The sequence below is a fragment of the Cynocephalus volans genome, chromosome 10, assembly GCF_027409185.1.
Source record: "Cynocephalus volans isolate mCynVol1 chromosome 10, mCynVol1.pri, whole genome shotgun sequence".
NCBI lineage: Eukaryota > Metazoa > Chordata > Mammalia > Dermoptera > Cynocephalidae > Cynocephalus > Cynocephalus volans.
This window is the reverse complement of record NC_084469.1, coordinates 92291759-92318626: the sequence shown is the minus strand read 5'-3', so window position 1 is coordinate 92318626 and position 26868 is coordinate 92291759. Positions and strand designations below refer to the sequence as shown.

General features: G+C 53.9%; 1 protein-coding gene across 11 annotated transcripts in view; it reads right to left on the bottom strand.

Moving 5' to 3' along the window:
- The window catches only part of DOT1L (DOT1 like histone lysine methyltransferase), a 67047-nt gene that overhangs the window by 33108 nt on the left and 7071 nt on the right, over window positions 1-26868 (bottom strand). For 4 of the 11 annotated variants that reach the window (XM_063112556.1, XM_063112565.1, XM_063112557.1 and 1 more), the window contains exons 2-9: window positions 19434-19463; window positions 14294-14353; window positions 13374-13417; window positions 9954-10028; window positions 5574-5673; window positions 4751-4979; window positions 2265-2359; window positions 2065-2127 (exon numbers count right to left, since the gene is read on the bottom strand). In XM_063112556.1, the coding sequence (XP_062968626.1) occupies window positions 2065-2127; window positions 2265-2359; window positions 4751-4979; window positions 5574-5673; window positions 9954-10028; window positions 13374-13417; window positions 14294-14353; window positions 19434-19463 (696 nt within the window). Of the gene's footprint in view, window positions 1-2064; window positions 2128-2264; window positions 2360-4750; window positions 4980-5573; window positions 5674-9953; window positions 10029-13373; window positions 13418-14293; window positions 14354-19433; window positions 19464-23359; window positions 23684-26868 lie in introns of those variants that run through there. The other 7 variants (XM_063112559.1, XM_063112560.1, XM_063112566.1 and 4 more) reach the window with 5 other exon arrangements.

Genomic DNA, 26868 nt, shown 5'->3' with positions numbered 1-26868 from the left:
AGCAGGAGCCCTCGCTCATGGCTGCAGGGAGCACACAATGGAACAGACGTGTTGGAAAACGGTTTGGCGGTTTCTTACAAGACTAAACATGCTCTCACCATGAGACCCAGCAACCAGGTTTCTCAGTATCTACCCACGGGAGCTGCACAAGGACGGTTAGAGCCACTTTATTCATGACTTCCAAATCTGGAAGCAACCAAGATGTCCTGCAACTGGTCCATGGATGAATGAACCATGGTGCACTCAGACAACGCTGTATTACGCCGTGATGAGAAGAAATTAGGTCTCCAGCCATGAAAAGATAATGAGGAAGCTCAAACGCATGCTACTAACTGAAAGAAGGCAATCTGGAAAGGCTACACGCCGTGAGGTTCCCACTACAGGACCTTCTGGAAAAGGCAGATCTATGGAGACAGCAAGAGATCAGTGGTTGCCAGGGGATGGGATGGGGGATAAACAGGATGGGCACAGGGGATTTTAGGGCACTGAAACTACAGTGTGATACTGTAACGGTAGACACATGTCCAAACCCACAGAACATATATCACCAAGAGTGAACCCTGACATAAACTACAGACTTTAGTTAGTGTAACTTATGACTACTGGTTCAATAACTGTAGAAAAGTCTGAAGGGAGGGGACGGCAATAGGGTGGGCAGCACCTGAGGATGAGCCGAGAGCCCATCTGCCCACTGTCCTTCTGGACAGCGAGAGCCAAGTTACCATGGGACTCCTGACGGTTTGGTTCTGCTGCCACTACAAACAGGGCTGAAGGGTCCATTCTTGACTGGGTCATTGCCGACGCCTAGGATTATCATCAGTCCTGGCAGACTCGGCGACTGAACAGTTTACTGATCCCTGGTGCTTCACCTGCCCGTGGCAGGAACCTGGATCCAGCATTTCCAACCGTTGTCAGGACAGCAATGGCCACACAAGGGCCAGCCTCTCTCCCCCCTGCCATGGGGTGAGTCCTGCTCTACACTCAGGTTCTGTCCCAGTCCCCCCATGCCCCGATCAATTCTCCAACCTACAATCACACACGCGACTGCAACTCAACAGTCAGCACTCCATGGGAGACATGTCTGAGCTGGTCACCATGACAGGGAGAAGGGGGTGGCTCTGGGAAACCTCCTGGAGGCATCAGCAATAGGACTGGCCGCTGGAACTAGGTGGAACCCATGCTGGTCTGGCCTCCACCACTGTGCGTGTGGCTGTAACACTTAAGGGCGGGAGAAGGGAGCAGCACAGTCCAGAACACAGCAATGTCTGTGCAAGGAAAGTACATATCTACAATGCCACCCCCACAGCATTGCCTTTGTGGTCTGCCAGCTCACGTGTGTGTGGCGGGCACACAGAGCTCTAGATAATTTACGAGAATTTAGTACAAAGCAGGAACCAATAGCGGACAAAGGAATTCTCTACGCCTGGAAGCTCTGTCCACATAGTTAACATACCCAAACCATGAAGACGACCTTTGCTTCCTACAAAGCAACACCTTCCCACCCCACATCTGTCCGCACAGCCACTCCGCCGGCCACAGGTAAGAGGAAGATGTGCAGCAACATGCACACAGCCATATACATGTGCAGTCTCACGGCTCACTGAGGGAAGAGCTTTCTCGGAGGGAGCCCCAAGTGCTCCTGACACTACCAGGAAACAAAAGGGCCCACCCCACGCCTGCCACCTTGTCAATGAAGAGTGTGCAGCACAGGAGCTAGGGCCCTGCGAGAGAAGGATGGGACAGGGAGCAGTGGGGGACTTCCAAATAATGCCAGGGGTGCACCAGGACACCATGAGGCCAGCACCCGGGTGGCCTCTGCACCCACCGGCCGTGTGTCCCTGCACATTGCGTGAGGGCAAAGGACTCACGCCGGAGTGGATGGGAAGGGAGAGGCTGACAGAGGCTCCCGTGCGCAGGTGGCCCCCATGAGCTCCAGAAGGGAATCCACAGGGAGACAGTCATTCAACCATGGCCAGAAAGGAGAGGGGACCAGAGAAGAGGACGGAATCAGAGAGGGCGTGAGCAGGCGACGGAAGCCGCAGGGCGCGGAGCGAGGGCACTCACTGTGTATTCTGCATGCTTTTTTCCATACCATTTCATCCACTTCCTGAACTCTCGGTCCATGGTCTGGAAGGGAAGAATCAAACAGCCCGTTACGAACACGGGCAGCCAGGACAGGAGGGGCCCTCTCTGAGCATGCCCCACCTCAGACGCATGCACGTGCCACACACACGTGTGCACCAGCCCCCCCAAGCACCACTCACCTCCGCGTACTTGGCTGGGATGTCCGCTTTCTCAACGCCATAGTGATGTTTGCAGTTAGTGGCCGCGGCAACCTGGAGCACGACCTGGCCCACACCTTCAATCAGAGAGAGACGCATCAGATGCCAGATCCATACCCAAGAGCAGCTCAGATCACCCGGGGACACCACCCAGGGAGGCCCACACCAGAGCAGAGGACAAGGGCCACTCTGAAGTCAATAGGCAGAGGCCAGTAGTCTGCACAAAGACATGCCATGTTCTATGAGGTCGTTTAGGACACCTCCAACAAGCTAGACTCAAGCAGAGCCCCACCAGGGGACAGCCAACACATCTCCTCACCCATGACGCCACTCCGTGGCCCCCACAACTGGAATCCATCCCTAGTCACGGGCCTACGTGGAGTTAACTGTTCACACACAGACGCGATTTCGTGAGACTCAGCAGTGCCTGGAAAGGCTCCGATCCCCCCCAAATTACCCCCAGGTTACTAGTGTAGTGCAGAGTCACACAGTAGTGCAGCTGATCAAATATGAATGTGCCTCAAGAAAGCTCATCCACGTGACTGGATGGGGCCTGAGCTGGGACTGCAGAGGCGGCAGGGACAATTCCACAGGATGGACTGGGGGTTTTAAACCACAGTTGTTTCACAGCATCAACAAACAGCCCGCTGAGCAAGCCCGTCAGCCCAGGGCCTGGGCAAAGCAAACCACAGGCATCGTCAGAGCATGGTCAGGGTCAGGGCAGCATGAACACCAGGGGCTTTCAGAGCCAACTCTCCTCCTGTGTCCAGTCAATTCTGTACATCCAGGAATGTGCATCAGCTGCCCGACTTTCCATGTTGAACATACACTATTTAGGGACATGTAGGTGAAGGTGGCCAGAGCTGGGCATGACAACACCAGGACTTTATCTATAAAGACAAGCCTTTCAGTAGATTCTGTGGTCTCAATGTGTGCGCACTCCAGAATTCACATTGACATGTAACCCCCCACGCAACAGGATTTACTGGAGCCTTTGGGAGGTGATTAGGCCAGGAGATGGGATTAGCACCTTGCAACAGGAGTCGAGGGGACAAGCCAGGCCCCCCTGCCTCCCGCCTCTACCATGTGAAGAGGCATGTTCAAGGCACATCCTGGAAGCAGAGGCCAGACCCTCACCAGACACCGACCCTGTCACTCCTTCATCTTGGACTTCCAGTCCCAAGAACCACGGGAAATAAATTTCTGTTGCTTATAAGTTACCCAGTCACAAGTATTTTGTTACAGCAGGAGGAAAGGACTAAGACAGTAGACACAAAGAAATTACATAGCCTTAGGCTGGCCAGTGAGCTCGGCTGGTCAGAGCACAGCTTTGTAACACCAAGGTCAAGGGTCTGGATCCCTGTTGCAACCAACTGCCCCCCAAAAAATTAAAATAAAACAACTACACAGCCTTAAACAGCTGTGTAAAGATGATTAAGCTGGCTTTTGAACTGCAGTATATACATTCTTAATACATGATCTGTGTACTCAAAAAGGGCTTAAACCAATCATGATGCCACCAAAGCAGTCATATCCGTCCGTCTGCAGTGGCTCTCCAGGTCATATTTGAGGCAGGACGTTCCAGTCTGCGAGAACAAGGCTCGCATGTCACTATGAGAACAGCAAGGATATTCCAGGGGAGGGCTGTGCATGGCCTGACCCTTAGGCAGACAGTGATGCCACCAGCCCTGCTACCTCCATGGGGTGGTCCTATCAGGAGTTAATCCACCCCAGCAGTGGTGCTGGAAACAGACAGAGCCCTGAACAGACACTCGAGGTCTCCCTGCCTCCAGGAGCCCTGCTTGGGTGCAGAGGATGTCCCACAAACACAGCCTGTCAGGCTGTGAGCATGGAAAGGGGGTGAATGAATGCCAGTAGTGTAGGGGTGGCTGGTCCCTGAGGACTCACTGAAGCTCAGGAGGGAGAGGAGTGTCAGGAACAAGTGGGACCTGACAAGGGGGCCAGGAGGCCTGGGGCTTTTCCTCTGGACAGGACAGGTCTGGCCTTGATTCTACAAGGACTGCCCAGGCCATTGTGGGGAACACTTGCCACAGGGAGGGGCCGTGGGCACAGGTGGAGTGATAGGTCTGGGCAGGCCTGGTCAGCGAGTGGCAGGTCGAGGAAGGCTCCGGGCAGGGCCAGCAGGCCTTGCTTGCTCAGGGCCAGCCAAGAAGCAGGAAAGGAGGACAGGCTTGGTTTGGGGCATGCTGGAGCCAAGCAGTTTCTTCCACCTCTGGGTGGAGGCCTGGGTCCGAGGAAGGCCAGGGATGAATTTACAGCAGTGGCTGGGCTGAGGGGACAGGGACCCCAGGTGAAGTGTTAACGGGAGTCTCTCCCGTCCAGCTGCTGAAAGCTCTGGTGCTGAGGGCACAACTCCTCCACAGAGCTCTTCTGCACAGAAAGGCATGGCGACCGTGGGGTCTGGCCTGGAATAAACAAAGACTAGCGGCTCCTGCGCCGACACTTACCACTGCCCAAGTCCACAAACAGATCATCCTCAGTCATCTTGATCTCATCAATCATCTGGGCCACCAGGTCAAAGGAAGTCTCCCCATACACCTCCGGGGAGAAGGGTTCATAGTTGTTGAGCTTCTCCGGGTCTGTCACCGAGTGGTTGTACACCTGCTGCAGGATGTGCCGGAGCAGCCCGTTGGACGGCCGTGTGTTCAGCTTCATGGGCTGCGTGGTGCCCTTCCACTGGGGACACAGGCAGCGCCGCACGGTCACAAAGACCACAGGCACCCTTGGCCCTTGTGCCCCATGCTGGCCATTTTTCCCAATTTAAACAGAATTGTGTGCATGTGAGCATGCATGTGTGCTAGCGCACAGCTGGGAAAGGAGGGTGCAGGCGATGACTCTTTTGTGCCCCCTGTGTGCCACAGCCTGCTCAACTGTCTCCAACTCGGCATCACCAAACTGTCCCGTGGGGCGGGCTGACCAGGGCCACAAGGCCCAGAGGGAAGACACTGCACAGCGGGCTCGGGGCAGGGCATGGAGCAGTTGGTCTTCACACAGCTCCAGCAAGGCTGCTGACTGCCCTCTTCTCCACCACGGACCACGGGTACAGGGAGGTGCCACTGCCTGCCTCAGTGGTCCTCAGGGAGCTCAGCTGCCAAGAACATACCCCACCCAGGCCAGGTTGGCCGCCCCCACCCCACACTGCACATTTGCACCCCTTGGAGGACTCTAAAGGGGTCCCCAGCACTGCTGAGACCCACTCAGGGAGGTGAAATGAGACCCGAGTGTGCTCCGAACAAGGAGCCAGGCCTGCGGGGAGGGGAGCCCACCTACCAGCTGGTGGATGCTGTCGATGGCCCGGTTATACTTGTCACAGAGCCTCTGCATGCTTTCGAAGCTGGAAAAGGCAAGGGAAAGGCACGGTCGGGACCTCCTGGACACAAGACGGGAGAGCACACGGACAAGGGCAAATGGGCACAGCTGCATTCCCACGGCCAGCATTGGCCCATGCAAAGGGGCCTTGATTTCCTTCCTGGTGAGGGAACCCCAGGGCCAATGCAAATGCATGGTCAACAAGGCTTGGCCAAGAGTTTTGGGCTGAGGAAGTCCTCTGCTACAGGACATGCACCTCAAGGGCAGGCTGAACAGGTCGAGGCCCACAGGTCAAACCCAAGGTCAAGGTGTGCCCAGCAAGTGTCTGGTGAGAAAAAGGGCTTCCCCAGCAACTCATGAGAAAATGCCCTCCCTCCACCCAGCTAGATGCGGACAGAAACCCACCTTGGGCCCCCTGCAGTGGGCCTTAAAGAGTCTCACTTTCCCTGGCTGGGGAGAGCCACCACATCCCCCATCAGCCCTAACTCAGCCAGGCAGGAGAGCAGCTAGGGCTCTGAGGGCCACCAGGCACATGCACCCCAGCGGCAGGCAGACTCTGACTAGGAGACTCTGCTTCTGGCGGGACAGGCGGGACAGGCCTCCGTTGACAGTCCAGCTCTGCAGAGGGGAGAGCGTATCCCCTTTTTACAGTAGCATGGCTTCAGCCAACAAATGCCATTTACAAAGCTTCTTATGTGTTCAAAGATATGAGCAGTGTGTGTGAGACACATAAGGAGAAAGTCTCCAGGAGTTCTTAAATGAGAATAGATTCTCCCAGACAGTTTTTACTTGGGTGTTACTCTTCAGCCCCTAACCACACCAACATGGAGTTCTAATACAGCTGACCCTCAAACAATGCACAGGTTAGGGCCAACCCCCCACGCAGTCGAAAATCCATGTATAACTTCTGACTCCCCAAAACCTAACTGCTAATACTCTACTGTTGACCAGAACCTTTACTTGTAACATAAAGGCAATGAACACCTATTCTGTATGTTATTATACACTGTCCTCCTACAGTGAAGTAAGCTAGAGAAAAGAAAATGATATTAAGAAAGTTATCATGGGGTTGGCCGCTCAGCTCAGTTGGGTAGAGCATGGTGTTATAACACCAAGGTCAAGGGTGCAGATCCCCGTATGGAACAGCTGCCAAACAGAAAAAGAAGAAAAAAAAACGTTCGCATGTAGGTGTTGCTGCCCACACACTCGAAGCTGTGCTGTTCACAGGTCAAGACTGACTGTATTTCTACCCCCAGCAGCCCTGGGAGTGGAGGCTGGGTGAGCCACCCCCACCGCTCTCCCAGAGGACCCCACGATGTGCAGCCTCAACAGCAGGAGGCGCTGTTGCTGGTCCGCAGAGGCAGGATTTCCCACCTCACCTGTACCCAGCAGGAAAGTGTCCAGCTGGGCAGCTCGGGCCACAGGATAAGAACTGACCGTGCTGGCCAGCCATCACTGGCCTCAGGAGAGCTGCAGGGGTGGCGGGGGCAGGCCTCCCTCACTGCTCTCTCTACCCTGGTCTGGCCAGCCTCCACCTGGAATGTCACTCCTCTCGTTAGGCTGCTAAACACCCTTCAACAAAACAGGACAATAATGTCAGTTCCACCTACGTAACAAGGTTTCCAGGGTGCAGGAAACAATCAAAGAAGGAATAATCTGCGATGTCCAAGTGGTTCTCAACTGGGGGTGATTCTGTACCCGGGGACATTTGGCGATGCTCCTGACATGAAGCAAGCGCAGGCCAGGGACACTGCTCAGCACCTGCAGTGCCCCGAATGTCCAAAGTGCTGAGGCTGAGGAGCCACCACCTGTGTGAGGGACGGTGGCTCAGGGGCTTTTTTATACCACCTACACATGCATGTAGGCGGTGTCCTCCCCAAGGGGGGGGGACACCAGGAGCCTAGAAGAGGCTCCAAGATGCCGGCTGAATAATCGGACCTTCCTCGCACAGGGACCCAAGGGGAGCCCGACACCCACAGCCCTATACTCTCCCAGCACTGTCCCCGGCCCTGCCCTGAGCTAGCCAGGCGTCTGTTTTACATGAGTTCGTGTTTCCCTTTCTAACACAAGGAACAAAACCAAAACCAGGCCTCCACAGGACAGGCTCCCCGTTTCCTTGAAAAGCAGCTACGGTAGGAAAGGCAAGAGAATTCAACCACAGCAAACAGGGGCACAGATGACAGGACACCGGCAGAGCCCCACCACCTTAAGGAGCTCTACCACACTGAAACAGGACATCCGAGAGCACAGAGGAGCCCATCTGTTCTGCAGGAGCTCAGGACACATGGCCGATGGGACCATGCAATACCCAGGATGTTGCCGTGTCCTTCGCTGCGCTAGGTGCCAATAGGGTTAGGCAACGCCCTCTCACTGTCTGTGGTAGACACCCTCACTTGGGCCTGCCCCCCAGTGTGCAAGGTGGAAAGACAGACAAAACAACAGACCCAATCCTCAGGCTCTTACTTCCTCATGCAGTTGTCAGGGAGAACAGGAAAGGCACTGTTTCCATTTTTATTTTACATATTCTAACCTTTAAGTCTCACCATGACCTTGACAACCCACTCAAGGCCTCTGGACATGCCCTGGAAGAGGCATTTTCCTGAAGGACGTGCAAGTGTGGATGCTCAGAGGAACTGACATGCAGGGGCTGTCCTGAGCTGTCCCTCACAGAAGCCTGTCCTCAGGGTGACTGCCAACCCGGCCCTGGTGCTGACCCCACTGGTCATCTCACTTTGCCAGCTGCTTGGGACGTGGAGAAAGAACAAGGACCTCCCACTGCATGCCTGACCCGGAGGTGGCCCTGATCCCCACTCCCCTCTCTCACCTTTTATAAGCCCATCAAGGACAAAGGGCAAAGACCTCAAACACCGGCTGAGCCAAGCGTCATCCCCAAACCCTCGCTGCTCACAGCCAGGCACCCAAACCATTGGCGCACACCGAAGGAGCAGCTTAGCTGACTCTGCGGATGACACCAAAGGGGTTGCCTGATGCCCACGCCCCCACCCCGAGGAGCTGTGAGACTTGAATGTCTGGTCTTCATCCAGGTTCCTGACACAGAGCTCGTAATGCCTCAGACTCTTTTGGGCAATGGGAACAATACTTTGTCTAATGAGGCAACTCTTGGTGGCTCCTGGATGGGGCTGCTCAGCACAAAGTCCAAGCCTTACCAAGAAGCTCAGAACCTTCACCCCTCCCCTCATCCTCGGGAGAAAGGAGAGGAGCTGGAGACCCAGTTAATAATCCATCGAGCCTGCGACTCCGTGGGGACAGAGGCTTCCACACTTGGGACCCTCAAACCCACACCCTGGATACCTCCTTGTCTGGCTGCGCATCTGTTTCCTTTACACTAAACCAGAAAACATCAGCGTTTCTCTAAGTCCTGCAAGCCACCCTAGCCCATGACCAGGGCTGAGGAGGGTCGTGGAACCTCAGGGGTCAGAGGGGTCTGGCCTGGAGCCTGCAGCACCAGGCCTGCACCCCTGGCCCTGTGTGAGCCAGCTGACCTCCAGACAAGGAGTGAACACGATTCGATGCTTTTCTTGTTACACCACCAGGGTGCTGACTATGGAATGGAGAAGCTCAGGACCAGGGGAACAGGATCAGGGTGTTCACTGTGGCTGAAGATGCCAGAGAGCGGACAAGGACGTCCTTCCATATACAACAGTGAGATCAGGGAAAGCACACCTGTGCTGGATGGTCCTGTGAGGGCTTTGGGGTCTCTCCGGACTTGCTTCTGTTGAGAGTGAGCTGCCTGCACTCCTGACAGCACAGCCCTAGAGGGGAGGCCTCCCAAGAGCTGAAACAAGCATGAGCCTGGAATATCTTTCCTCTTTCCCAAAGAAAAACAGAACCACTACAGGCAGGCATTCCAGAGCCAGCCTTGCCCGTCTCCACCCACAAGACTCTCCTCTGAGACCAAGGAGGTGCCGGAGGAAACCGCTAAAAGCAGCCACAGGGCTAGAGACACAGTCACTGATGAAACCCAACTGAGATCTGAACAAAACTGGCCACCAAACCAGCGCGCAGCGAGCGGGAGCACTGGCGGCCGGCAGTGAGGCGCCTGCCATAAAAAGAGCCATTACTGCCTCGGGGTAACTACACACTCGCCGATTCAAGTTTCCGCAATGTGGAGTTTCCAATTATGTCCTCACCCTGGCAGCCTCTGCCAATGTTTGATAAACATTTCCTACCAAAATAACTTTATGGAGGCTACAGCCAACTCTAAAAGGAAATTTCAGATCAGCTTGCACCATCTAAGAAGAACTAATTATAGGCTGCATCCCCACAAAGCACTGAGCCCGTCTTTAGCGCAGAAAGCAGCCCGGGCAGAATGGCACTTACCTTTTGGTATCATAGTCAATTAAAACGTAATTCTCCATAGCGAGCTTGAGATCTGGGATTTCTTCACAGACCCATCTGCAGTGGAAAAGCAGGGACAACAGTGAGTGCTACTTATTTGTGCTCCACTTTTTACACTCAGTTTCTTAAACACTGTTCACTAAGGTGTAAAAACAAAATCCCCATTACTCTGCTCAAAACGTAAGAGAGAGAACAGAGGTATTACTTCAAAATAAATGCTGTAAGTTTATGGTGCTATGAACCACAGAGATTTCATGTGGCTTCAGGGTCAAACAATGTCAGTTCTCGGGAGATAAATAAATCCACATGTCACAGGGTCCAGGGAACCAATCGGCACCAATCAGAGTGCAGCTTCTCAACTAAAAACCAAAGAGAATTATTATTTGAAGAATTAACTAATTCTAAAACAAACAACAGGGCTTCAACAAACACACTACAAGGAAAAAACGAGACAGGAAAACACACCAGCCAATCACAACTTCTAACCCTTACTCGATACTGATACAATCACGAAAAAATCAAGAAAGAGGAGTCATCGCCACAGACCTTACAGCTAAAAAGAGGACATAAGAGACATTATGAAAAATGGCAGGCCAATACACTCAACAACTTAGATGAAATGAACAAATTCCCTGAAGGACACAAATCATCGAAACTGTCACAAGAAGAAACAGAACTTCTCAAGAGCTCTATGCCTTTTAAAGAACTTGGTCTCCTAATCGAATACCTTCCCACTAAGAAAACTCCAGACCCTGGTGGCTTCACTGGTGAACTCAACCCAACACTGAAGACAACATAACACTACTCCTACAAAAACTTTTCATAGTTTAATGAGGCCAGCATTACCCTGCTACCAAACCAGAGAACACAAAAGGTTGTAAAGGTAAAGTTGTTACAAAAAGGAAATCTGCAGACCCACGTCCCTTATGAACACAGACAGAAACATCCTTTAAAAATATTAGCAACTGGGGCTGGCCTGTGGCTCACTTGGGAGAGCGTGGTGCTAACAACACCAAGTCAAGGGTTTGGATCCCTATATAGGGATGGCCAGTTAGCTCACTTGGGAGAGCGTGGTGCTGACAGATCCCCTTTCTGGTCATCTTTTAAAAAAAAAAAAAAAAAAAAAAGGTCCTTCTCCCCAACTGAACTGCAGACTCAAAGGAATGCCTATAAAAGTCCAGTAGGCTTTTTTAACAAAAGAGAAGTTGAAAAAAGGTCAAAAACCCAGAACAGCCAAAGTCACCTTTATTTTTTATTTTTTTGGCGGCTGGCCTCCACAGGGATCTCAACTCTTGGCTCCTGTTACAAGGCGGCACTCTAACCGAGCTAACCGGCCAGCCCAAAGTTGTCTTTAAAAAAGAGCCACAGGCTGGAAGACCTACACCACCTGGTTCTGAAACACCAGTCGTGTAAAGAATGACAGTGTTTGCTGTGTGGCAAGAACACCACAGACACTCCTGGAGCAAGTGAGAGCAACAGAGGCCTGTGGAGTCCAACTCTGAGGAAGCTGCTTCGGTGCTGGTGATGCAGAGGGAGGAAACGGAGTCTCAGGACAGGAGATGCCAGTTTCGGAGGGCCAGCCCACACTCTCGGAGGCCCAGGTATTTCACCCTGGACTCCCACTACCTCACGACAAACTCTCGATCTTCTCCCCATAAATACGCCCCCGTTCACACAGGCGCACATGCCCAGCTCCTCAGGAGGAGCATGTGGAGCCCAGCTCAGATCTTGCTGAGAACCCCACCGGGGTCGCCTCCAATTCCACACCCCACCCTGGCTCCTTCCCAGCAGGAACAGGTGCATCCCTCCTGCTGACCTGAGCCCCCAAGTGTAACACTAGAGCGTGGTCAGAGGGAACCTCACGCTTCGTGTGCTGAGACCCTGACCCAGAGGAGCTGTCCTCAGGTGCTGCTGACAGAAGAGGACCTCGTCTGCTATCTTCTCGTGCTCTGCCAGTGCTCAGAGGGTCTAACCTGCACTCTCATCAGCAACTGGAGGGCACCCCCCCCATCCATAAAAGGCATGAGACCAAACCAGGGAAAGAGACACACCCAGTTCAGTGCATGGGCCATGTGCCCGCAGGTAGAGAGCCAGGGCAGGTTACATCCAGAGGGCATCCACACTCATGGTTGTCCCAAGAAACGGAGACACTGACAACCTTGAGTGCAAACATACCAACTGGCAAGGGTGAGGCGCAGCCCAGAGAGTGACAGACACCCAGCAGGCAGCATAAGAAGCAAGGGCGGCCTGGCCCTGAACACTGGGCAGTGGTCCAAGCACCCACCTCCTGGTACTGCCTGTGTGCCCAGCAATGTTCCTGGCCCCTCACTGTCGAGGTGAGAAACTGAGGAAGAGGAAGGTTCACAGGAGCATATGTCAGGGGCTGGAACCCAGGCTGCCTGATCCAGAGCCCTCCCTCTCAACTCCAATACTCCCCTAGCTCACCGGCAGTCTTCTTTAAAAACAAATTCAAAAATCAAACTGAGCCAACAAATTCTCAACACCAACCCTGGGTCAGGCCCACCCTGCATGAGTACACAAATCATTTCATTTGGTCCTCAAAACAGCCTTGCAAGGGAGGTACTGCTTAGCCCCAGAGCAAACCAAAGGAGCTCAGGGAGCTGGGGTGCCCTGTGCAGTGGCCCAGCTGACAGGCAGCAGGACAGGACGCACCGCCTGGCCATGCATGCACGGGGGTGGCTACACATTAAGGGTGTGGAGAAACAACACCTCTGGCCATGGGATATTCAGAATAAGGAGCAGAACTCCTCGGCCTCCCAGCGGGCAGCAGCATGGCTACAGCCCTGTCAAAGTCCAGGAAGGGGAGAAAGCCCCCTAGACTCAGGGCAGAGGCCGGCCTTCTCCTGTTGCCATCCCAGTCACCTGCCTAATGCTTCTCGGCACGCTCATGTGATGCGCACACAGAAAGTTGTCGAGGGACACATTAGGTGCAGGTCAGCCCGCAGGGGCTGGCACAAGTTAGCACAAAATGCAAGGGGTGGAGACTGATGCAGAGAGGAAAGTACGGGATGAGGCCCCCCAGCTCAGGAATGCCCACTGTACAGCAAGCCAAAGCTCAAAGAAGCCACCCGCCCCGCCAGGCCATGCTGAGAAAGCGAGCACCTCGTCAACCCTGGACCAGCACTGCGATCCACAGAGCAATGTCTCTGGGAGATGCTGACGAAAGGAATGGACCATCAAGGGAACATGCAAGCTGGAAAGCCCCATGAGACAGGCTGACTTCATGCCAGAGTTCTGAGCACCCTGTCTCCAAATGTCCCCCTGCAAGACCTCCCAAGTGCCAGAGCACAGGTCTGTGCACGCCAGGCCTGGCTCATGGCTCTGCAGACACCCCCCACCCCTGCGCCCCGGCTGCCACACCAGCTGGTGCCTGGGACTCACCGGATAGTCTCAATGATTTCATGAGCAGCATCATGGTGTTTGTCCTGAAACAGAAAGGGACAGAGTTTTAGAGCCGCTGAGCCATCCACCCACGTGTGATTGTGGAGCTGGTGATCTCATGTAACCACTTCCCACTCTTTCCACCTTTCAACTGAGGCAGCTCCCAAGCCCTCCACATGGGCAGGGACCACCAGACACACCCCCATTTGGGGCTCTGGGAGCTTTCCTGGACCACGCAGGAAACGTTGACTTTGCTGAGGACTCTTCCCGGCAGACTCTCCCCCACCAACAGGGACAAGGTCTGGCATGGAGTCCACGCACCTCACCCCCATGCCAGTTCAACACTCCACAGGGATCCACAAACTCCTCTGACCAAACCCCCAGCGGTTAGAAACAGACCAAGCCCACGCCCGCCTCCATGCACACCACGGCCATGTGCTACAATGCTGACAGAGAAGACACACACACAAAGAAATGAAAAGGATGAGGAGGCAAGGGGCAGAGACCCCCAGTGCTCCTGCCCCTCAACGAGCATCCCCAGTCTGGAGACAATGCCCGCTCCTCCTCCTGCCCAAGGGGCGCCTGTCCTTTGCTCACCATGCCTCCATCCAAAAATCACAACAAACTGCTGATGGTAGTGGACACGCCCTGAATAAAAGCCACACCCACTCCACCAAGAGGAACACGGCCCCCCCCACGCACAGACAGACACTCACACACATCACACTGACACATGCTACACAGAGGATGGACACTGAAAACATCATGCCAGGGTTGGCTGGTTAGCTCAGCCTTGTAACACCAAGGTCACAGGTTCAAATCCCCGTACCAGCCAGCCACCAAAAAAAGATAAAAGACAATTTCACACTCAGTGACAGACGCCAGACACAAAAGGCCACACGGTGTGTGACTCCACTTACATGAAATGTCCAGAACAGGCCAATCCACAGAGACAAAAGTAGATCCGTGGTTGGCAGGGGCTGGGGGAGGGGATGAAGAGTGATGGCTGATGGGGACAGGGCTTCCTTTTGGGGCGATGAGAATGCTTTAAAACGCTGTGGTTATGGTTGCACAACTCTGAATATACTACAAGCCAGTGAATAGCACACTTTATTTTTATTTTGCTTTTTTGGTGGTTGCACGGGGAGAACTGCACACTTTAAATGGGTGAATTACCAATCCCTGCACTGGCCAGGCCCAAAAAGAAAAAGAAAAAAAGGGCTAGCTGGTTAGCTTGCTTGATAGAGTGTGGAGCTGCTAACACCAAGGTCAAGGGTTTGGATCCCCGTACCCCAGCCTCCAACAACAATAGATAAAATCAGTGGGTGAATTAGGCTGGCCTGTTAGCTCAGGTGGTTAGAATGTGCTGTTATAACACCAAGGTCAAAGGTTCAGATCCCCAAACTGACCAGCCCCCAAAAAAAGAAAAAAAAAAGAAAGAAAGAAATAGATGAATTATATGGTTATATGGATTATACCTCAAAGAAGCTACATTAACCCAAAACTCCATGGGAGTAAATGTAGCGTGTCACCCCCCACTGCAGCAGGAAAAGACTGTTTCTAAGACATTCACCTGACTAACCTACCCTGTGGTTGGTCAACAATGTTTAATGAGACCCTAATACACAGCCTTGGCAGGAGTTCTCACAGCTCCTAAACCCACTGACCCTGCAGAGGGAGGCTGACCTGTAGAAGAGACCATCAGGTGCGCTCAGTGAATGATGGAAGGAGAGGTTGTTCTTACAGGAGCCAGGAGGGTCAGGTGAGTCTAGAACGTGGGAAAGCCTCTCTCTCCTGCCGCCGAGCCACGAGCAGCCCTGTGGGGAGGCCACCGGCCACGCGAGGGGCCATTCTGGAAGCAGAACCACAGCCTGGCCTACGTGTCCACCGTGGCCTCGTGAGACACTGAGTCAGAAACCCCCACTCAGCTGCTCCCCAACTGCTGACGCTCACATGCTCTGCGAAATAAGAAACGTTTCTTGCTCTACTCTGCTGGATTTTGGGTTAGCTTGTTACACAGCAAGAGACAGGGAGGATACAGATTTTGTGTCATGGCTGATGAACTACGCTGGGAGCATGAATTCTACAGTAACAGAAGGAGTTAGTTGGTAGCAACAACAGAAAAGCCCCTCACCAAAAGTTCCTGACTTGGGTTATCCCCATGAGGTTAGAAAACAGGATGCACAATCTTGCAAAGCCGAGCTCCATGTGGCAGGAGAGGCTGAGCGCCAATGTGTGCCTGGGCTCAGTCCCGATGGAGACCCCACACAGAGGGTCCTCAGCCTGATCACCCTAAAGAGGCTGAAAGAGCTTGTTTGAGGACCTCGCTGGAGCTCACGCAACTGGAAGGTCTCGGGCTAAAATGCAGCCCTGTTTCCTGCCACAGTCTTAGTCCAAATCACGCAGGCCTAGACAGGCAAGGCGCCTGGGATCTGGTCTCATCTGTAATGAGATGAATTGAGCTTTCCCAAGAAAGCGCTAAACCAGAAAGAAAAAAGAAAAGAAAAAAAACCACAGAAGAATTGGAAGGAAAAAAAAGTTTACAACTGCCCTTCCTGGAACCTGGGCATGACCCTGCCAGGATCGGCCAGTTTCCAGACAGTCCTCAGACAGTCCTGAGATGAGTCATGTGAGCTGCCTGGAACCTATCAGCAACTGCTCAGCAGCGACCTCCTGCTGCTGCTGCCCAGACCTCAGGAAAGGAACCAGCAAGAAGTCACCTGGAAGAGGTCCCGTCCCCTGCTCCACAGGCCACAGGTCTGACCCACAGCAACAACTCCTACTGCTGAGTAAGTGACCAACCCGTTTTCTTCTCACTGATAGCAATGGAGCATCCAGAGGAGGCAGCTGGAAGAGGTTCTTCCAGACAGAACCCTGGCTAAGCAGAACGTGACAAGGAAGCTGGACGAAGGCTGTGGGGGGGGGGGTTTTCCCTGTCCCGGTTCCACTATTCTGAGGATCATCTGAAAATCCCCTTAATAATAAACGCAATCACTCAGCAGCTGAGCCCCCCCCCCCCCCAGCAGGTCCTCAGAGCCTCATCTCACAGTGAGGAGTTAAGACGGGAGTGTCTCCTAGGCCCCTGTCTTCAAAGACCCTGGGGCCACCATCCTAAACACTTACACATTCTCGCTACTTGTTTTGTGTTCATTCTGAGAGTCTGCACAGCTTCTGGAGAGTTCTACACCTACGGTCTACAGTCAGACACTCACGCAAGAGGCAGAGATGAGGAAAGAAACTGCGAGACAGACAAAGTGGTTTGCACACACAGGGAAGGGGCACAAGGAGTGCCCTGCAGACGTGTTACTGCACCTGACCTGCCTGAGACCAGCACGCTCACCACTGCCACTCTGCAGCAAGGGAGACTGAACACAGAGTTAATCTATCCAGGGTTACACGGGGGCGGGGCTGGACTCGGACCCTGCCCCCTCAGGGACAGGACATGTCCTACCCAAGGCAGGATGCTTCTGGAATCACGCAGGATCCCAGGGCAAACTCAAGTCCTCCACAGCAGGGGTCTTCACTCTGATGAGAATCAGAAGCCCCTGCTTTCCCGCAAACTTTCCGATTCAGCAGGTCTGGGGTGGGCCCAGGAACCTGCATCTCCCACAAGTTCCCTGGTGGGCAGGGACACATTCTGAGAACCACCCTCCTAAAGACAAACCCGGCAGGGTGGACCACATTCTGCATCTTCATTTGCTTGGGTGGCAACATTCAACCACCTATTGCTTGCAAACTTCTTCTCATGAAAAAATAAGAAGCTTAACTTGACAGGGTGGGATGCGCCCCCTTCTATCTTTGTTAAGCCCTGGGGAGCCAGGAAACGATAATCGCTCATTTACATAAACCTCCCACCAGATGGACAAGTGAGATTCCGGAACCAGGCACTGGTGGAGAGGGCGCCTGTCTGTCCTCTTAGGGTGTGGCCCTCACTTCTGAGTGGCTCCGCCTACCTCTGGAGCGCAGGGGGTGGGGGAAGTGAGTCAGGCCAGTGCTGGGTGGTTCTGTCACTTGCTAATGTGCACTCACACACACACAGATACACGCACATGGCTCCAAAAAGCCCAGCCAGGCGGGCACAGGACTCCTGGTGGAGGCCACTCCCAGGCGCCGCATGGACACAGCAGCCCCGTCCCAGCCAGAGTGGAGAGGCTGCAACTCGGGAATGGACTGTCGACAGAAAACGGGACGGGTGAACAGACGGTTGTAAAGTGCAGCAGGAGGAAGGGAGAAGAGGGAAGCCTCTCCGGCGGCGATGCGACCTGCAGCTCTGTGCGTTTCTGTCCGTCTGTCTGTCCTAACAGTAGGACTCAGGGGCAGAGATCTGGCTGGAAGGGAGCAGACGGTACTCCTCAGCTCACCTCCTCACGTGCAGGGGGGAACCCTGGGGGGCCGGGGCTCACAAGCCAGGCTGCGGTGGGCTGCAAGGGGCCCAAGCACAGCCCCCAACAGGCCGAGGAGGACAGTGGTCAGAGCGTCCCTCACTCACCTCAAGGGAAAGGTTGTGGAGTAACAAAAAGAGAGCCAAGAGCTCCAGAAGGACTCAGAGTCGGGAAGGAAGCACCACAAGGGAGCCGACTGGGGACCTAGAAACCCCTGAGCAAGGTCAGGCACCAGGCCCTGCTCATGCCAGGAAGCTGTAAACAGACGCCGGTGCCCCAGGAGAGAGAAAGAGTCCACAGCCGCGAGCAGCAGGAACACAGCGCTCCTGGGTGGTGGTCAGTCTGGGGACCCTGCCTGACCTTCCGAACTTCTCGATCAGGCTAGAGTCACCGGGAGCATCATCAGCCTGGCTGACCAATCTCAGAGAGCGATCAGCGCTGGATGACAAGTTGCATGTCACCAGTGAGATGAACCACAACACTGTACCAGTGAGAAGTGAACTACAAAAGGCTCGGCACAGGTGCCCCAGAAGGTCCTCAAGAGACCCCACCTCCCAGCTAATCCACAGAAGGACAGGCCAACCAGACGGGGCACAGCAAGGAAGAGGCTGCAGCCAGGGAAGGGCGCCACACTGGGGCATGCGCAGGGGCATGCACAGCGGGCATGTGAGGCTAGGGCACAGTGGTTCCTTGAGCCCTAACAAGCCAGAGACTGACCAGGCAGGGCAGAGAGAGGCCAAGGAGGATGTTGGGCCCATGTGCCTGGGCGTTGCTTCTGGGGCAGGAAAATCTTACATCAGACAGATGCCACCAACTGTCCCGGACGGGGAACCCCTGATTCTCTCTACTATGTCCCCACTTCATCTCATTCCAAACTGCCAAGCTGACCTCGCAGCCTTCAGGATGTCCCGAGGACCTGACGGATGCCAGGGCATGCCAGCCACTTGTGTCACCTGTGAATTAGGTTTTCATTCATGAATACTGCACCTTCCCTCTGTCTGGCACATCTGTCCTGAGGGCGAGGAACAGAGGGCAGCCTTGACCAACAGCTGGTGAGGGCCTGAGTCCTGCCAGCACCCAGGTGCATGAGCTAGGGAGTGGACCTTCACCCTGCCAGCCGTGCCCAGTATTTTGTCCGCAGCCTGGAGAACTCCTGAGCCAGGGGACCCCACTAAGCCACGCCTGGACTCACGAGCGCAAGGTGACAGATGGGCTGCTCCAAGCTGCTAAGTGTTGGGGTAACTTTGTTCCACAGCAACAGATAACTACTGCACTTCTCATGATAAACTAAGAAGTCGGCATTGTGGTCTCCTCTCTCCGGCCTGAAGGCCTGCTCACAGACCACCTCTGAGAGGCACAAGCACCTATAGGTGCTGGCAAAAACCAGGAGTTTTGGGCTGGCCAGTGAGCTCAGTTGGTTAGAGCATAGTGTTATAACACCATGGTCATGGGTTCAAATCCCACACCAGCCAGCCGCAAAGAAAAAAAAAAAAATCAAGAGTCTGGCTCAGGAGGCAAAAGCAAGAGAGCCCATGTTGAGGTGAATTCCCAGGCTACTATCACCCCCATGGGGATCAGGGAAGGCCCCCCAGGCCCAACAGGTTTCCCTTCTTCACAGGTCTCGGCCTCAGTGGCCGAGGGGGTGCCCCTGATGACATAGGGCATGACGGTGTCTCACCTTGTCAAAGGTGGCGCGACTGGCTGCTTGCTTTGGAAGAGACCACACAGTAGAAGTTGAGTGTTCTGACCGGTAACTGGATGCTGTTTCCAGCTGCCTCACCCGCGTCCTGGGCTCCAAGCAGCAGGAGTGCCCCTCAGACAAGCAGAGGACGTGGGACACTGAGCAATGCTCTGCTGGGGGTGCAGGAGGACCCCCCTCCCCTGTGAGGACACTACCCAGCCAGAAACCAGGGTGCTGGGTCAGCAGGAGCCCGAGTAGAACCCCACCAACATCCCAGAAGGGCACTTTTGACAACCACACTTGGTAGTGGGTGGCGAGCCCCTGGACCAGATCAGAGCAGAGCTGGGGGTACTGTAACCCGTGAACATGCAACCCAAGAAGAGGGAGATGGCCAAGGGATGGCTTCAGTTGCCAACACTAGAGGTCAGGGGCCCGGAGACCCTGCAGCATCAGGGCCAGAAGGACCACAGCTGGCAGCCCACTGCCGCACTGTGAGCTCAGAACCTGGGTCCCAAGCACCCCCACTGGTACTGTGACCATCACAGCAGCCCCTACACAGAAAGGAGGGGTGGGTGCCACCCTCCCTGGGAGCAATCGGGACAGATGGCAAACCCCACTGCCCATGCCAGTATGAGTTTACCTGGAGCCTGGGGCAGAGTGTCCCCTTCGAGGGAGACCAAATAGAGAAACAGCCAACTCTCAGCCAACACTTCAAAATCACACCTCCCCTTTTCCACCCTCCACAGAAATATGGAACCAAGGAAGCTGCTGGCTGAGAGCCAAGTGTTGCGTCACAAATTTCAAACATGCGACACCTACCCTGTTTCTGGGTGAGGGACCACCAGCGCGACCCCCACACCAGGCAGCAGAATCACACAGCTGCACGGCCCCTGCTCCTCCTACTGTGCACACGGCCCCGTCAGAATCCATCAGCTACGGGCTTACAGGTCCCCCTGCCCATACCCCTGCCACGGCCCAAGCACAGAAGGCTTCTTGGAGTCTTCAGCACATTCCTCCCATGCAGGACCTCAGCCCACTCAGGCATTCCATGCAGAAGACTCACGGTTCTCAGCCCCCCGTCTGCCTGGCTCACCTACACCCATCCTGACAGCACCAGTGAACGGCTGTGAGATACTAAACCCCAGAACCAGACACCCATCATGGGAAGCCCTGGACCAAGGAGCCCGGGGCCTATCCTCCCACACACAATGGGACACACTCCCCCTGAGCTGTCAGCTCCTGCCCTCCTTCCTCCTGGCACCAACCTCTTCCTGTCACTATCAGGTGGTGACTTGATTAGTACCCCCCACACAGTGTGCAAGAAGGCTAGTCTCCCGCTGTACCCAGGTCTAGAACAAACACTTGCCGAATGAATGAACGTTGAGTACATTAGCGACCCAGGTGCAACAATCACCCAGATCTTGTTTTCGGAGCCCTCCAGCGAAAGGAACCAGGGCTCTGTGGAGAAATGGCTGCTTCCAGGACTGGCATAGAGAAAACACGAGATGAGCCTGGAGCATCTTATGGCACCAAAAAGTAAAAATAGACCCAAAAAAGGACCCAGGAGGCAACCGGAATGTGCCCCCAGTGGCCAACCCTGGAACAATCTGAGCCACACAATCACAACAGTACTGGATTAGAACCCATAAACACCCACGAAGGCTGGCCGGTCAGCTCAGTTGGCTGGAGGGTCAGCTCAGTTGGCTGGAGCACAGTGTTATAACACCAAAGTCAAGGGTTCAGATCCCCACACCAGCCAGCTGCCAAGAAAAAAGGAAATACCCACGAGTCCTCACTGACATAAAAAAATAAGTAACAAATAAATGAAGAAAAGAGATAGCACTTCCCAAAGAAGAATTCCAACTAATAAAAGAAAGCACGAAGAGGAAAATAGAAAATCACAATTAGACAAATGCCATCGTAATATAATTGTTGCAGGCAAGGTCCACCAAGGGAGGGTCCCCACACCAGGAGGACCAGGCCATCTGCACAGCCTCCCTGCGCCCCTCCCAGGTAAGAGAAAATGGGCACTTGATGAAGGCTCTATGAGAATTCTCTGCACTATTTCTGCAGCTTTTCTCCAAGTCTGAAATCATGTCAAAGTGATGTTTAAAAACCTGTTGGGGCCGCCCCGTGGCTCACTCGGGACAGTGCGGCGCTGCTCGCGCCGAGGCCGCGGGTTCGGATCCTATGTAGGGATGGCCGGTGCACTCACTGGCTGAGCGTGGTGCAGACCATACTGTGCCGAGGGTTGCGATCCCCTTACCAGTCAAAAAAAAAAAAAAAAAAAAACCTGTGTTGGAAGTTCAGGCAGAGCAGCTTCCTGCAACACTCCATGCTGTCAGGATCCGGGCCTCACCCACCAGCACACGTTCCCTAAGCTAGCCCCTCCCTGGAAGAGGTTCCCTCTTCCCTTGACAGGAACAGCACACTTAAACCTTCTAACATATTAATAATCCCGTGAATTTTATAGCACTTTCTCCAGCTAAAATTTTACACTGCTCAACTCCGAAGAATGAGGAAACCTTTTTTCTTTGAGAATAAGGAAAATTTATAACAAATATCTACATTAAGAGGATTGTAATATATTACAGTCTTAAATCTATTTAGATATCTCAAAACTCAATTTGGTCAGTTTGCTATTTTAATAATAGCCTTAAATTCCACACAAGGGCTGGCCAGTTAGCTCAGCTGGTTAGAACGCAGTGTTAAGACACGAAGGTCAAGGGTTTGAAGGATCCCCTTACCGGTAAGCCACACACACAAAAAAATTCATACAACAGTTTCCCTTTAACAGATACTATGACATAACCCTGAAATAAAATAAATTTTCATTGTTAATTCCTTTAAACCAACTCAACATCACTCAATCCATGGTTACGCTAATTAGGGAGGAACTCTTCTGGTAGGAGCAAAAGTAACTAATCTATGGTTTCAAGTATTTAAAAATAATAACACCTTCACCAGTACACAATTAGCAGAAATCCAAAAAGAGAGGCCAGGTCAGAAATAAATAGCAAAAAACCACTGTGAAATGCCTCAGGCACTGGGGGGCGGGCAGCAGTCAGACCACAGTCCAAGGAAGGATACTTGCCCCGGCAGGGTCAGGTGGTCACTGCAGGGTCACCCCATCCCTCAGGACACAGCATGGAAATGAAGAGATGGGAGGTGAGGCAGGAGGCAGGGGAGGCAGCCGAGTGTGTGGGCTGGGCAGGGGCGGTGTGAGAACTCCAGGCTTGGGACACTGGGCCTAGCATGGGCGGCTCTTCTGCAGGGAGGGGGAGGGCCCTACAGGCAAGACTGAACCCAACCACCATGCTGCCTCCAAGACGGGTATGAGATGAAAATGACAGGAGGCCGTTGTTGTGGACAAAGCTCCTGCACAAGGCCCCGCCTGACCAGACTAAAAATCAGTGGGGTCACCCTGGCTCAATTCCAGGTCACCAAAGCCAAATGAAAGATGTTGCCTGACCTTCAGGGAAATCAGGAGATTTGCTCTAATCCTCACACAGAGACAGCCTGAAGTAACCTGTGTTAACTAATCAGTTACTTTCCTGTTGTTGTGTCTCCCTGTCCCCACCTCACAGGGAAAGCAGCTCGGAAACGACTAACATCCCATTCCTGGTTTCTGCTTGTTTCTGCCTTCTGCCTGGCGCACAGGAACACTTAGTCTACGGAAAGAAGTGTAGCCCGATCCTAGAATCACAATAAAGCCAACTGAGATCTTTAAGCCAAATCTGTAGTAATTTTGTCCTCTGACATGGGACCTTGGACGGGTCACTCTACCTGTGGCTGGGCTCCCTGGTGCCTGAACCCTCCAGGGACACGCCTCCGCTGGAAAGCCTCCCATCTGCCAGTTCCTTTCCCCAGACCTAAGCTCTTGGTTGGGGGTGGGGAGGAGATGTCTTTCAGGCACCACTTACCCAGCCCCCAAGAGAGGGGACATCAGGATTCGGAAAAGCCCAATGAGACCTGCACAGCAGAGACAAACCCTTGGCGCCCGCCCTGCTCCTGCCCCGTCTACAAGGCCCCAGTGATGCAGCAGTAGCCATCACGAGGTACCCTTGGACTTCCCATCCTTGGCAGGAGGCAGCATGAGAAAAGGGAGGGAAGCGAGGCAGAGATTGAGAGACCCACGCGCAGTAACGTAGGGCACAGTGTCTGGCGGGAGAACTGCTTCCTGAGCAGAGTGCAGGGAACTAGCCACCCCCACACCAGAATGCGTGTGGAAACAGGGAACAGGAAAGGGCAGATGACGCTGCTGGGGTAGGGGTGCTGAGTCAGTACTTTAATAGGTCTCTTCCATCACTCATCCTGTGACTCACCCGGCGCTCCAGGAATGTTTTCTGCTCACACGAGACACGTAACGTGAGAAGCGCAGCCAGGCACTGCGTCAGCAGGAAGGAGGGCGCAGCTCCATGCTGCCACCCCCGCTCAGCACCAGCTCCGACCCCTGCAGCCTCACAACAGGAGGCTGCTCCTGGGACAAAACCACAGCTAAAAATACTCTACCCGCCAGACGCGCAGCTCCCACAGCTTACAACGCCCAGACACCGGGACCACGTGACAAAGAAGATCCTAAAGCCAGCGAGGCAGGGCCCTCTGGCACAATCCTAGGATGGGGCCTTTGGCAAATGATCGCCAAAAAAGAATAAACATCCCGAGCCCCTGGAGTTGCTGCAGGCAAACAGGAAGGGATCCCATGGATCCCACCAGGCCACAATTCCAGCTCAAGGAGGGGAATTCGGCAGGGATCCCACTGCAGGGGGAGCAGAACGCATCCCTGGACCCGAGCCAGGCGGCACAGCTGCCCCTCACTCCCATCACCAAGTAAGCTTACAGCTGGACCTCACATCAGGGTGTGGCAGCCAGTGCTCCCGAGGTGGCTATGCAGTGTCCCACACGCCCCACACGCTGCACTCTGTGTGGCTTCTGAGGAAGGAGACCTCCTGAGGAAGAGGGATGCAGAGCTGCCCTGTCCTGACAGCAGCCAGGGCTACACAAGGCCATGTGTACTTGAGTCAGGTGACTGGCCAGACAGGTGAGCAGGGTACAAAACACCCCAATTTCAGAGTCAGCATACTCACACACACAGTGAAACCTTCATTGAGGGTTTTGGTTTGTTTTTTTTCAAAAGATGACCGGTAAGGGGATCTTAACCCTTGGCTTGATGTTGTCAGCACCACACTCTCCCAAGTGAGCCAACCGGCCATCCCTATATGGGATCCGAACCCGTGGCCTTGGTGTTGTCAGCACCACACTCTCCCGAGTGAGCCACGGGCTGGCCCCATTGAGGACTTTTTTGATTGCATGTTTGAATGATAATATTTTAGTTATACTCTGCTAAATAAAACATGTTACAATAATCTGTCATACCTGCTTCTTTTGCCTTCTCTTTAACATGACTACCAGACATTTTGAATTCACACCCAGAGCTCCTGTACTATCTCCACAGCGTTACCTCACAGCCCCTAACTCAGACTTGACTCTGAACCTGAGGGCCACAAAGGACCCTGGGGCCTGGCCTGAGCCCACAGCAACTTCACAGCAGAGCTGAGACACACCTGTCCTGCTTCCCAGCCAGTATCTTTCTGTGGAAAGGGGACTAAGATTCCACAGGTGGCAGAGAGGGCCACCGTATAGCTCCAGGGGGACAGAGATAAACCAAACGTGGTTGACAAGAAAATTCCAGTTGGATAACAGCTAGCCCATCTGTAACAACTCAGCTGCCCAGTGGCCAAAGGAGCTTCCTCTAAGTGCATAGCAACTTGACCCTGAAGGTCCTCGAGGAGGGGCAACACCACCCCGGCCACCAAAAGCCACAGCTACAGGTGTGATGGGAAGACAGAAAAGCAAAGGGACCCATGAGGCCTTCTCACAGGGAAAACACACTTGGAGAGAACGTCAGCCCCAGGATTCCCTGTACAGAGATCTGACCCCAAGATCTGGCAACCAGTGCATACTGAGTATCTGCAAATTCCGACTGTTTTCTACCTCAGGCACAGGTCTGCCATTAGCTCACTGGGTGTCACCCCCACCCCAGGAAGAGAGCCAGAGAAATACCTCACCAGGGGCCTCAACACCCCATGACCCGATCCTTCCACGTAGTGAAACATTACTCAGCCATGAAAAGGAACAAGGCTCTGACACAGGCTACCACTTGGATGAACCTTGAACACGTCACGCTCAGTGACAGATGCCAGACACAAAAGGCCACAGTGTGTGACTCCATTTTCATGAAATGTCCAGAACAGGACGATGCACAGAGACAGAAAGTGGAGTTGTGGTTGCCAGGGGCTGGGGGAGGGGGTGGGGAGTGACTGCTGATGAGGGTAAGGTTTCCTATTGGGGTGACGGAATGTTCTGGAACTAGATAGAGGTGGTGGCTGCACAGCAATCTCAACAAAGCCGTCATTAAAGAAAAGAGCCCCAGCCACTGCAACCTGCAGCCCTGACTGACTCTGCCCCTCCAGTCACCCACATCCAGTCACTTCAGCAAGACTGTCCCTAAGCTCCAGACCAGATGTGGGCCCCACGGCGTCAGGCCTCTCGAACTTCAGAAGAATCAATGTCTTGTAACTGTCTGTCTCTCCTGCTATAGTGCAAGATCTCTGAGGGCAGGAAACATGCGACTCCTGGCACGTTAGCCCCACAGCCCAGAACACCTGCACAAGGCAGGCACCAAACGCCCGCCTGAATCACTGAAGAGCCTAGGGCAGACCTAACAAGGTTGCTAATGCTCAGACAGGGTGGATGTTTTCACAGCTTCAGCGCGGGCCTATAAAACATACACATTGCTAAGTCCCCCCCAGAATAACAACAGGACTGATCCAAGGAGAACATCTACATAAACTTCAAACCGCTAAACCCGACAGCATGCCTGTGCCCTTGAAACTCATGTTTTTAAGCCTCAGTACTGGTGACATTCAGGGTGAAGGCTGCTCTGTGGGGTGCTGAGCACCATCCCTGGGCTTTCCCCACCCAGGTCATAACAACTGCAAATGTCTTCAGACAATGGGGGGCAGAACCAGCCCACCCACCCGAGGACAGCTGTTCCAACCTTTCCAGTGCCAGGAGGCAGCTGATCATTTCTGCCTGTGCCCCAGCCACAGCGCACCCCTCCACATGCCATTCACCCCACAGTGACATCCTATGGAGCAAGGGTCTGTCCTCACTTACCTCAGACCCCCAACACAGTGGATGTGCAGCAAGCCACATGGAAAGAGGGGAACGCAAAGCCACTACAGTCTCCGCAGGTCACAACCAAGAGGCCACCAAACACAGAAATCCTTTTGAGGAAGAAACTCCTGACCAACCAGAGCCAAACCATTCTTATAGGTCCTTCAGGATGCAGGGATCTTCTGTCCAGCTCCTGCCTCCACCCCAGCCCCACAGCACAAAGGCCAGCTGGGGAGAAAAAGTACCAGCTACC